Source organism: Otolemur garnettii, unplaced genomic scaffold, assembly GCF_000181295.1.
Source record: "Otolemur garnettii isolate 467f Iridium unplaced genomic scaffold, OtoGar3 scaffold00014, whole genome shotgun sequence".
Classification (NCBI taxonomy): Eukaryota; Metazoa; Chordata; class Mammalia; order Primates; family Galagidae; genus Otolemur; species Otolemur garnettii.
The window spans coordinates 3,645,907-3,658,755 of record NW_003852409.1 but is presented as its reverse complement, the minus strand read 5'-3'; the positions used below and the strand labels follow the sequence as shown (position 1 = coordinate 3,658,755).

The 12,849-nt window shown below is 47.5% G+C and overlaps 1 protein-coding gene across 1 annotated transcript in view; it reads right to left on the bottom strand.

The window, feature by feature from the left end:
- COL15A1 (collagen type XV alpha 1 chain) overlaps positions 1-12,849 on the bottom strand; it is a 107,392-nt gene that overhangs the window by 35,827 nt on the left and 58,716 nt on the right. The window contains exons 12-16 of the mRNA XM_012802304.1: positions 10,860-10,913; positions 9,366-9,425; positions 8,143-8,238; positions 6,638-6,763; positions 5,356-5,418 (exon numbers count right to left, since the gene is read on the bottom strand). Coding sequence (XP_012657758.1) covers positions 5,356-5,418; positions 6,638-6,763; positions 8,143-8,238; positions 9,366-9,425; positions 10,860-10,913 — 399 coding nt within the window. The remainder of the gene's footprint in view (positions 1-5,355; positions 5,419-6,637; positions 6,764-8,142; positions 8,239-9,365; positions 9,426-10,859; positions 10,914-12,849) is intronic.

Sequence of the window (12,849 nt, the reverse complement as noted above, 5' to 3'; positions counted from 1 at the left end):
AACAACAAAAAAAAACCCCATAGAAATCTCCAGATTAAAAAAAAAAATCACCCTCTCTCTTCACCCCTAAAAAGGCTCATAAAGTACAAAGAAGGATAAATGGAAGAATAAATTTTGAAAAGACTCCACATGTAGTTACAATGCAGGGGAATTTCACAATACCAAGAATAAAGAAAAACAAATCTCCAAATCTGCCAAAGAGAAGTCAGATGACCTTCAACAAACAGAAAGAGAGTCAGAGGGAAATCTGATTTTGTGTTTGCCAACACTGAGTGTTAGGAGATGATAGATATCATCTCCAAATCACCAAGGGCAAATGACTTTGAACCTAGAATTCTATATCCAGCCAAATGATTACAAAATAAAGGCATTTAAAAATGTTTAACCATCCAAGGTCTATAAATCTCTGAAAAATATGACTAGAGGATCTACTCCAACAATAATAATTAAAGAGGAAATAGGGCCCAGGAGGGCTGTTTCCCCTTAAAAATATATTCATAAATTATTTTTGTAATTAAAATTTAATTGTAACAAATGCCTAGAGTAGAATTGCTCTGCTCCACAACTGGATAGCCCCAAAACCCTTCCACAGTCTCACGGTTCTGCAGGACACAGTGAGAGCCCAGGGGTGGGGATGAAGGGCTAACTCATCTTGCAGGCTTCTTCCAGTTTTGACCTCTGAAACTTAGTCGAAGATAAGCCTAACCCAGGCCTCCGGGTAAAGGAGAAAGACAAGGCCATGGCTGCCCAGCAGCAAGACCCGTATGTGGTGGGCACTGAAGACATGACAATCTCCCCGGTTCCTTCACAGACTGGGAGCCCACCCTCTTTGCTTGGAGACTACAACACCCTTCCTGAGGGACCAGGCTGCCCTCCTGGGTGGGGCTCGTGGCTCTGCCATCTGACAGCTGCTGCAGGATGCTGGAGGAAGACAAATGCCTCATGCCTGGTGGCATGCATGGGGCATGGGAAAGGTTCTGCTTCTTGCAGTGAAAACTCCTTTGTTTTTCTGTTGAGAGACCCTACCCAATATGTGGTTAGGAGTGGGGACAGCAGGGGATAAAGGTGGGGGTGGGCTTTGCAGGCAGAAATGGCATGGAATTTCCGCAATCAAAGGCTTCCATAGGGGCCCCCAGCAGCCTCATGGAATCTTGGCAGCTCCCTCCCATGGGAGCCAGTGAGGACGCCTGGGCATCTAAGGAGGTGGGAGGAGCTGGAGGGCTCGGTGAAGGAAGTAGCAGCCTGGGGCCTGTGACCTTTCTCCCCCAACAGGGAGAAACTAAACATGATCTTCTACCTGGGCCCAAAGCATGACAGAAATAATTGGGTTCCCATTTTACTGCCTAATCTGGAGGCTACAGTCTCTGCGTCTGCTTCTCTTGAGTGTGACCCCCACTGTCCCCTGCTGCCCCCTGCTGCCTGATGCCATCTGCCCTTGACCGAAGTGTCAACCTTGTGCCTCTTTCCAGTAACAAGTCAAAGCACCATCAGGGCTGTTATGAAAGAGAATCTAAAGTAGCCTCCTCTCTGAAAACTTCATAGTTGCTTGGAAGTTGATTCTGTTAAAGAAGATTATGCATCTAAAGTTAAAACCACAATTTTTTTTTTTTTTTTTGCAGTTTATGCCCAGGGCTGGGTTTGAACTCAACACCTCCCCTCTAGCATATGGGGCCGGCACCCTACTCCTTTGAGCCACAGGCACCACCCTAAAACCACAATTTTTCACTTGCCTTCCCTCTTCCTTTCAAGGCAAAAGTGCATTTTGTATCAGTCTCAAAGGAAACTCTAGAAGATATTTTGGACCTTGATTTATCTGTCTTAGATGATTTTTCTCTTAGATGTATCTCTTGTACATGATAAAAACATAGTACAGTAGAACCTCCATAGTGGACCACCTCCCTACATTGACCACCTCCTTCAATTGACCTAATCTTCATAGACTGGACATGCACCACACATACATATCAGTACAAGAGGCCTAGTTCCTCTGTGGGTTGACCAGTTTGAGACAGTCCCTTGGGTGGTCAACTTACAGAGGTTCTACCATATCAGGTCTATTCCACTGGCTCACACATAAAGTGGCCATCAGTTTGGAACACAAACAGATCCGCTTGGGGGTAGAAGAGCCCACCCACCTTACTAGAATTCCCATGAGCAGGCAGGATGAAAAATGTGAGCTCCAAGTAACAGGCTCAGGGAAAGTCCCGTGCTCCCTAAAGGGTGGTGGAGGAGTTGCACATCCTTTCTTAGTGAGAGAATTCTTGTGCAGTGAGGCCATGCACTCTCTTGGAATTCCAATGAGCAGAGAGGCAAGTATGGCTGTGATGAAATATAGAGTTCTGTTCTACGATGGCAACATCGCAAAGGAATGAGGTACAGTAGTGCTGGATGTTGCAAAATCATAGTTTAGAATTCATTGGACATGTTGGCTCATTACAATTGGATTTCCTAAGGACATCACCAGGTTTTAGCACACAGGAACATCAAAGAATCTAATAGACATGTGGATTTTTTTTTTTTATTGTAGTATCTGAACTGCCTTGTGGCTGTCTGTTGGGTTCTGCTTCTGGTGTCTGTAATTCTGATAACTATTTTGTTATCCATTACGAATGACCATGGTCTATTTGACTTTATGGAGGCCTATAATCCAGATGTTGTACCGAACACTTCTGATGATGAAAAAGGTATAAAATAGGAACACGTTTCACTTAAACATGTTGTTACAAGCTCTAAACCCATTACTGAATCCTCAGCTAAAGCAGCTTGCCAATCTTTTCTTTATTACACAAGATTTAAAGGATTTGTGCAGAGACAAATTTGGATTACTTGGAGAAAGGGGGAGATAACAACTTAATTGCATGTCTCATACATCTTACAAAAAAAGACAGAAGCTGATTTGACAATGATATTTCGGCAGCTCCATGAAATTCCCTCAAAGGTAGTTATCAGGAACTCAACGTCCCTCAGCAATTCTAGGCACTGAAGAAAATTCCCAGGCATAAACTCTTTCCTGCCTCAGTGTCCTAGTACCTTTTGAGAGTGCAGAGTCTAAGTCAACATGAATGACTTAGATTCTGAAAGAAGAAAAACAGTGACCACTGTTCGTTCCAGATATGTTCTGCAGAACTGCCAGCAGAATCTGCAGCCCAAAATGAAAGAAATGACATCTGCTATCTTCCAACAAATTCTTCAGCATTCTTTCTAGAAACATTCTACAGGAAGCTCCTCACCTATTCCTTCTTGGGCTAAAGATGTTAGCGTTAGCTGCTCATCTTAATTTTAGAAAAATAAATTAAGGAGTATGTCTAACATTGAACCCAGCATAGAATAAATAATCTATGTGTTAAATTCTTAATGACCATCCACATTTTGATCACAATCCCACAGTCTATAACAATGATTAAATATTAAAATTTTTTTCCAGCTAAATAAACTAAGCCTTTTTCACATTAGAGAACTGCCTAGACTGCTTTCTGTGTTCACAAGGGGGACGCTGACTTGGTCGAAGCATGAGGAAAGACTTCCCTCCAGGTGGAGCTACCGTGGAAGGCACGGCTGGGACAGGAAGTGAGTCTCTTGTCCCTGGAGGTGTGCACAGTGAAGGGCAGATATCATGGTGGGGAATTACAGAACAGATGGATCATTGGATCTTACGTTCTGCTACACCCTGGAGATGGTTCGTTTCCTTTAGTGCGTTTTTGATATTTTTCATCTAGGAGATGCTCTGTTTGATTTTTTTTTTAAGGTTATGTTCTGTGCAAGGTTTCCCTTCAGCAGACGCATATTTCCATTCCCTCTATGGTCAACATTCACTTGGTCGGAAAGCATCATATACACACATTTCAACAAGCTGAGACTCAGTAAATTTCAGGAAAAAGCAAATAAACAAAAGGAGATTGATCCCCCAACAGTCATCCTGGACAGACTCATTGCTCTGTGTCCGGCTGGTTCTGAGCAGCTGCAGAGCGCACCTGTGTGGGAGTGGGGGTGTCCTGTGTGCAGATGCTACATCTGGGTGAATTTTCAAGGGCAAGGCCGAGCATGGGAGGGTGTGCGGGGGTGGGGAGGAGGGAGACAGTAAGAAGAACAGGTAAGATGAATGTAGGTCTGTGGTGTTTCCTGCAGAATTTAATTTCTTATGAAATAGTCAGAACACGTGAAATTAGTTCTTCAAAGCTTATTTCTTTTCTGAGAAATAAGCTTTCCACAAATATTGAGTTACTGCTGCAACGAAAGCAAACACCCCTGAGAGCTGATGGAAACTAGAAGTTCAGTTGGGTGACGGTGGTGTCTAGTAAGTCAGCATTTTCCACGTCTGTATCCACGAGGGGTGCACGGAAGATGCACCCCACCACACCCCATCCCCACCAGGAGGGGCTCTGCCTCCTCTGGCTGCACCCCTAGCACGAGGAGGTCACCTTGTCTGCATCGTCTCCCTTTGTCAGACATGGGCTGGGAGCACTGCAGGGCTGGGACTCACCATCCCCGACCCCCTGCAGCACCAGCATGGGGCTAGCAGATGGAGAATGAAGGCAGTTGAAGCTCTGGGGACGGCAGCCTAATGGTGTCTGAGGAAGGTAGTTCATTCATCCAGTGCTAATAGAGGCCTGCACTGGGTTATAAGGACACAGAGGCAGGGTGAGGGTGAGCGGCAGACAGGTAAGTTGACACCTGCCGTGTCACTGGCTAGGAAGGCTCTCAGCAGCATGAGTCCTGTGCTAATAGAAAGTGGAGGAAGGCAGCTTTCTGCTCCTGGAGAGGGGAGAGCTTCCCAGAAGATTTATCTGAACTAGATCTTGGGGGAAAAGAAAAGGAAAAGAATGTCCCAGACAGGGAGACGACCATGTTAAAGGCCAGGAGGCTGGCAGGGAAGGGTCAGCCAGAGGTCTGCACAGAGCCAGGTGTGTCCTGCCAGCAGTGGAGCCTCCGTGTTTCCTCAGTGGCCAAGGCAGGGCTGACTAGAGCCTGCTGCAAAGGTGGACAGGGCAGGAAGCCAAGCTGGAATGTGGGTGGGGAGACTGAGCCGTGATAAGAAGCCCGAGGCCACCTTATGGGCGAGAAAGGATGAGGTCAACTCAGGGTGAGAGATGCGGAGGGCAGACCAGACAGTCCTGGCGACAGACCGGTCACAGTGGTGAGGGACGGGAGGGAAGAGCTCAAGAACACTCTGTTCACTGAGGCTGGGAACACATGGGGGTGGGTAGAATGAGTCCCATAATGGGGACACCCTGCAGAGATGCTCAGTAGGGACTTCAGAGGGTCATGTACATAATAGGCAAGGTCTGGGAGAGGGGTGAGAGGAGTGGAGTGGGCCTGATGGCTCCCACATGTTGAAACCTCCCGCACTCCCCATACCTTCTCCCCTTTCATCCCAGGAAGGCCGGTGGCTCCGTCAACTCCAGGCTGTCCCTCAGGGCCCTAGAGAACATTAGTGACAATCAGTCCACAACATCTCTGCTAAGAATCACACACAAATCCTTCCTGGAAAGGAGGTGAGGAAAACCAGTGGGCCGAGGGCCTTGTGTCAGGTCTAAGACAGGAGTGCCATCCCCTACCCCCAGCTGGGCCTCTGCTGGCTGTGCATCTGTGCCTGAGTGTACTTCCCTTTCTGGGTCACATTTCCTCCTCTATGGGCAGGGTTGGACTAGATGGTCTCTAAGGGTCTCCCATCCCAAGCCCAGCTCTGATGTCCTATAATTCCAAGATTCTTCATGAGTTTACATTTCCTATATAAACACCCTGCAACTTATGATGGGGTTACATCCAATAAATCCATTGTAGTTTAAAATATCCTAAGTCGAAAATACATTTTTTTGAGACTGGGTCTCACTCTGTTGCCCAGGCTGGAGCATGGTGGCATGATCATAGTTCACTATAGTCTCCTATTCCCGGGCTTAAGCCATCCTCCTGCCTCAGCCTCCCCAATAGCTAGCACTACAGGCCATGTGTCAACACGCCAAGCTAATTTTTTATTATTTTGTAGAGTTGGGGATCTCACTATGTTGTCCAGGCTGGTCTCAAGTGATCCCCCCCACTTCAGCCTCCCAAAGTGCTAAGATTACAGATGTGAGCCCTGTAATGGCCCCTGTGACTGGCTGCAAATATGTTTAATACACCTAACCTACTGAACATCACAGCTCAGCCTAGCCTGCCTTAAGTGTGCTCAGAACACTCCATTTGCCTACAGCTGGGCAAAGTCATCTAACTCAAAGTTTATTTTATAAAAAGCATTTAATATATCATGTAATTTATGGAATATCGTATTGAAAGTGAACACAGAATGGTTGCGTGAACACAGGATGGGTACTCAGGGTATGGTTTCTACTAACTGCGTATCACTTTTGCACCATCATAAAGTTGAAAAATCATTAAGTTGAGCCCTTTCAGGTCAGGGATCAGCTGTACTGTCTATGATAAAGCAGCAAATCAACATGCAGGATGAAGTTTCTCTTGGCTGCTGCTTCTTAGAAGTCTCAGCAGGGATTCAGAGGAGGATTTTTGTTTACAAACCAACAGCTATCTGCTCTGTCCCCATGGTGAGGCTTACACAGTGCTGGAGGCTGTGATTTGTCCACCCCTTCGTGGATGAAGCAAGCCCCATGGCCACAGAGATGGGGAGAGGACTTCAGTTGCTTACCAGGGGCCCAGGTTCACCAGCAGCTCCATCCTCTCCAGGAGATCCAGGCGGTCCCATGAAAACATCAGTTCCTGGTTTTCCTGGAATCCCAGGTAAGCCAGGTGGGCCTGGGGGACCTGGAGGACCCTATAACACAGACAGACTTTTAGAAATGCTGAGGGAGGGTAAATATACACTGAGTATACGTTCCCTGTGTTTCTTATAACCCTGCAAGGAGGGATTGCTGCTCCCACTTCATAGATGGGGAAACTGAAGCTCAGAGAGATGACTCAAGGCTCATATGCACACAGTTATTAGTGGAAGAGCTGGGATTTGAATCTAGATCTTTCTGAACCTATTATATCATATTTTTCCCCAAATGGGTATATACAATGAAGGTCCATTTAGCTGGAATTCTCAAAAGTGCTTGAATTCAGTTTTCTGATTAATAGCCCAGCACTGCCGCTTTGTGGCCTTGTTGTTAAACTCCCCCTGGAGTGTGCTGGTCTGTGTCACTTCGGAGTTGCCTGCTCTCCCACCAGCCTGGGAGAGCCATGTGCCCCACCCACTCATCCACTGAGTCAGAGCCCTACCTGCCCTGGCCACCAGGAGTGGGCCTCAGGGCGGCCAGTGTAGCCTTCAACTAGGCCCTTAGCATAAGGGGATCCAGGGAAAGGGGAAGGTGAGGTTGATCCCAGGGACAGAACACCAGATGTAGCTGGAGGGGAAGCACTAGAAAGGAACCAGGAGAGCCCAGCTCTGGGCAAGAGGCCAGGGGGCAAGAGGCTCCAAGGAGGAGGAAGAGGAGCCTGGAGGGGGGGGTGTTGTGTAAGGGTAGGGAGGATTTTGAGAAGGTTCTGGAAGCCAGAGTATGAAATGCTAACCAGAGAAGAAGCTAGAAGTTCTAAGGAATAGAAAGAGAAGAGGGAAGTGGGGTGGGGATCAAAATCACCCTACAGAGGTGAAGGCCTGTAAATACCTTGCTTTCAACCCCTGTGACTGGCTAAAAATACGTTTAATACACCTAACCTACTGAACACCACAGGTCAGCCTAGCCTGCCTAGCGTGTGCTCAGAACACTCCATTTGCCTACAGCTGGGCAAAGTCATCTAACACAAAGCCTATTTTACAATAAAGTATTTGATATATCATGTAATTTATGGGATAGCGTATTGAAAGTGAACACAGAATGGTTGCATGGGTACCCGGAGTATGGTTTCCACTAATGGCATTTCGCTTTTGCGCCATCAGAAAGTTGAAAGATCATTAAGGCGAGGAATAGCCTGCTCGAGAAGGCTGCCGGGGGAGGGAGGAACATGCAGAGAGGGAGCTCCTGACAATAAATGTAGGCTCAGACCCACCTGAAGCAAAATGAAACTCATCAAAGGGGAAAAGTTCAAACATATGCAAAAGTTATGGGAAAAGTGTAAGGAACCCCCATGGACTTGCTGCCCACAATCCTCCCCAGGGCCAGGGAGATCCCCGGGACACCCCTCCCGTGTTATCCTGGAGACAGCCCCACTCACTCTCAACAGCTCCTCGCTGCCCAGCCGGTCACCAGAGCCAGAATCAACTTCCAAGCCCCAGCCCAGGCCGGAGCCCTCCGCCTCCACTGCTCCCACCTGAGAGAGAAGAAATTCCCACAACTTGCATTCCACTGGCAGTCTCCAAGGATGGCCACGACATCAAAAATCTTCCCACAGTCTGTGGTCCTATAACTTCTGCTCCCGACTCTCCTGGCCTTTTCTCTGACTCCTTCTGCAACTGCCTTCTGACCCTCCCAACTGTGCAGCCAACATGTGGCCAGTCCTCAGCCTCCTTTCTACCCTTCAGTTCCCTACTCGTCGTCCTTCAAGACCCAGTTCCACAGTCACCTCCTCCATGAAGCCCTCCCACCCCATTCTCAGGTAGAATTCTTCTCTCCCTCCTCTGTGCACCCCGTGGCCTCTGTTGAGGTCTCAGTGTGTGCTGGGACCACCTGACCTAAAGCTTAGCTGTGTGTGTGTCTGTTGTTCCCTCCAGACCAGACTCTGCAAGGCTGGGACCAGTCCTGAGACACACTGGGCACCTAGAGTCCAACAGGAGGCCTGGTAGCCAGAGGGCCCTCAGGGAATACTTGTTTGTTTTGTTGAATGACATCAAAAGTATCCAAAGAGCAAAAGGGAACTTTCAGAACACCTTTCTGCTACTTAGTTCCTGAGGGCAGGAAGCCCTGAAGCCTGATCCATCATCGAATGTGTTCCTACTTAGCATCCTGAGAGGCCCAAGGGACAGCTAGGTGTAGGGTTAGAGCTGCTTTAGGCAGATCAGGGTGGTATGCATGTTGGGTGGGAGAAGGGCCACTTGGAGGCAGGGAAACCAGTGTGGAGGCTGCTGCCATCCCAAGGGAGGAGGAGGCCCTACGTGGGTAGACTCAGGAGGACTTGGGGACGGTGGAGGAAGAGGACCACTCAGGGATGTCTCCTGCTTTCTCCCTGGTGATGAGGTAGAGAGGGTGCCATCCCAGAGATGCAGAGTCCAGGAGGAGGAACAGGTCTGGGGTATGGGTGACAAATCCACTTGGGGCACCTCGAGTTTAAGGAACCTCTGGGCCATATGCAGAACATAAACTGGATATGTCAGTTCTGCCCTTTAGGGCTCACGGCAAGGTACTCTGAGGGCTGAGAAGAATCCTCAGCCTGTGGCTATTTGGGCTCCTTCCCTGGTTCCCACATACTTTGCAGGTGACGAGCCTGGGTGGGAATCTCACCGTGGGTCCGGTAGGGTGGGAAGGTTCAGGCGAGCCAGGAAGCTCTTCCACAGTATCACTCTAAAGAGAACAAAATGGCCAGTGAAGCACTGTCACCCCACATCCCCTCCCCTCTGTAGAGATGGAACTCATTGTCTTAACTCAGGCTCAGGAGCCCTTGTTTCTGCACCACAGTGGGGGTGGGGCTTTGGGGAGTGGTAGAAAGAGCCCACCAGTGTGGATACCACTGCACACACACAACCCCTTGTCACCCAGGGTGCTCCCCCTGATCTGGCCCCTGCTGGAGCACCAGCCCCCTAACCTTTATAGGGTCTTTATTGCTCCCAGACCTGCCTCCCTGGGGACCACAGGCTCCTGGAGGGCCAGCATGGTGCCTAAATCACCTCCAGGTCCCAGTGCCTGGCACAGGGCTGGTACCCAGGAAATGCTTTTACAATGACAGAAGCACCCATTTGGAAAGGAGAGAGAGAAAGAAAATGAGAAAGAGTGGCATCCAGGCGGTTCTGGCTGTCCAAAAGGTTTATGAGTGCTCTGACAAATGAGGTGACAGAAAGGCCTGAGCCAACCAAAAGGATAGTGGAAATGTGGACAGCAAAATCCCCCCAAATACATGTATGTGATGTCCCCCAGAGCCCCGCTGGCATCTGCAGTCCTCTGAGGTGGCCAGAAGCAGAGAGAAGTAAGGACACCACCCTCCCTTCCTTGCATCTCTCCCGGGGCATACTTGTGAGGTACTAAGCTGGGCATCTTCTGGCCCAGAGCGCTGCCTCCATGCAACCCATGGGAGGCGAGGAGAGGCAGAGAACCAGGACCAATGTGGAGGGGTGAAGAGTCCCTGGAGGCAGTCAAGTTGCTGCCTATGGCCATAGCAGTCTTCCTGTGCAAGATTTCCTGAGGACCATGGGCTGCAGTCACTATGGACACATCCCCTTGGGAATAATTTAACACCAGCAGTTGTTTTGGTAAGAGGAATTCATTATCTTTCTGACTGACAACAGACAAAGCAGCCCCCATTTCATGGCACTCTATAGGGTAATCATCACCACCCCATTTTGCAGATGAAGACACCAGAGCAAAGAAGAGGTAAGGAACTTTCCTGGGATCCTATGCCTACGGAGAGGCAAACCCTAGGTCTGTGGTCCTCAGCATCTCATTTGTCTAACAGTTTCCCAAAAAGAAATACAGGGCCAAAGTACAAGCCTCAGACACAGCCCCAGAACCAGAAGGACTCTTTGATGATGCATAGAGAAATGGAAGCCCTCCAAGGTCAAGGGACTTGGCCAAGGTCACCAGGTCATGGGACGAGACTCAGTCAGAACTACCCAGTGCTATCCTTGTGATTTGCCCAGGTCCTCAAGTCAATCTTTCTTGGGCTCATCCCTCTGGCTGCTTCTACTACTACCTGGATCAGAACTGATTAAATTCTCAAACTGATTAAACCCCAAACAACATGCTCAGGACACTTGTGTTCTCTGGAATCATCACAGCACAAACCTTTTCTCCTTTGGGCCCCGCCTGTCCTTTCATTCCCTCATGTGTTCTCTGAGCCTAAAACAAGAAGATGTGGTTAAAGCATAGTCACAATGTCTTTGGGTCACAGAGCTACTAGCTCTGATACATTCCCTGGTCCTGATCAGTAAGGTGGGCATGTGCTGGGGATTGCACTGGGCTGGGGTCAGTGAGCCTCATGAAGAGAGAGGTCATGTGGTCACTGCAGCGTTACCTGCAGAGGCACACAGTGGACACTCAGGAAGGCCCAGGAGTCACTCAGACCTGACAATCAATCTTATAGCTCACTAGTGCTTCACAACACTTTTCAAAATATATTACTTCCTTTTAAGGTCAATGTTTTCCATACAGTCTCTAAAAGAGTCTAATGGATTAGTTATGACTTCATTTCAACCGCTTTGGGCTTTGCTAACCAACTTCTGGCTCACATCTAAAGCTGGTGACTATGAACGGTGCAAAAAACGAAAGCAGAAAATCCAGAGACCAAAGTTCTCACATTAACTTGATCCCTGAGGGCTGTGTGACCTTGAGCAAAGCCCTAACCTTCACTGGGACTTATGCGCAAAATAAACTGTCCATAGCTCATTTATTGAGCATGTCCTATGTGGTAGGTAAAGATTTCCATGTATTAATTCATTTAATCCTCACAACAAATCAAGAGGTAGGTACTATGATTACAAAACCCATCTTAACCGTGAGTAAACTGAGACAGAGGGAGGCCAGGAAATTGGTCGTAGATACGTGGCAGAGCCAGGCTTGGATGCCTCGTCTCCCTCACTAAGTTATACTGCTGGGGGCGACTCTGAGACTCAAACTCATCCTAAAGACACCCAGAGTGGGTGCTCTCTAGACAGTCCCTGGTGCGCTTTTAAACTCTCTGCTCAGACCTTGGGGCATGCCTTACAGTCCACTGCAGATCCCTGGCACAAGCACTTAGTGGCTATCCATCTTCATCAGTACATGCCAGGAAGATACTACATCCATGTCACTTTTCTCTCTCTCTCTCTCTCCATATATATATATAGATAGATAGATAGATAGATAGATAGATAGATATGTATATGTATCTCCTTTCTTAGAACTTTAAAAACTTTTAAAAAATCTATTATAGGCCAGGCCCAGTGGCTCACACCTGTAATCCTAGCACTCCAGGAGTCTGAGGCGAACGGATCACTTGGGCTCAGGGGTTTGGAAATCAGTCTGAGAAAGAATGAGGACCCTATCTCTACTAAAAATAGAAAGAATAGCCTGGTGTGGTGGTAGGCACCTGTAGTCCCAGCTACTCAGGAGGCTGAAGCAAGAGGACTGCTGGAGCCCAAGAATTTGAGCTTGCTGTGAGCTGTGATGCCACAGCGCTCTATCCAGGGTGACAGAGTGAGACTCGATCTCAAAAATAAACCAAATAAAGTAAAGTAAAATAACAAAATAAAATGCCTATTATACAAATCATAAGCCCCCGTAGCAGAATCACCAAAATGTATTAAAAAGCTAACAACATTCCAAAGTTCTACCACTCTGAGGCAACAACTGCTAAGATTTATGGAGGGTATTTCCAACTAGTGTTTCTGCACGTGTATATTTTTAAATGGCTAAGAGCATATGATCTGCTCGAGTTTGTAACCACCTTCTTTTATTTAACATTACATGGCAAGCATTTTCCTTGTTATGAAATACTCCTAATAAGTATAATTTTTTAAAAATTTATTGTTGGGGATTCATTGAGGGTACAAGAAACCAGGTTTCACCGATTGCATTTATTAGGTAAAGTCCCTCTTACAATCCTGTCTATTAAGTATAATTTTAATAGCTATATAATGTTCCATTATTTCAATGTACTTTAATACAATCAACCCTCGGTTGTTGGCTAACTAAATCATGCCCAGTTTTTCTCTATTACAGACAACACTGAGTCTAACATCCTTGTTCTTTGTTAACAAAGCTTTTTTTAAACCAGATTATCCCTGTTAGGATCAAT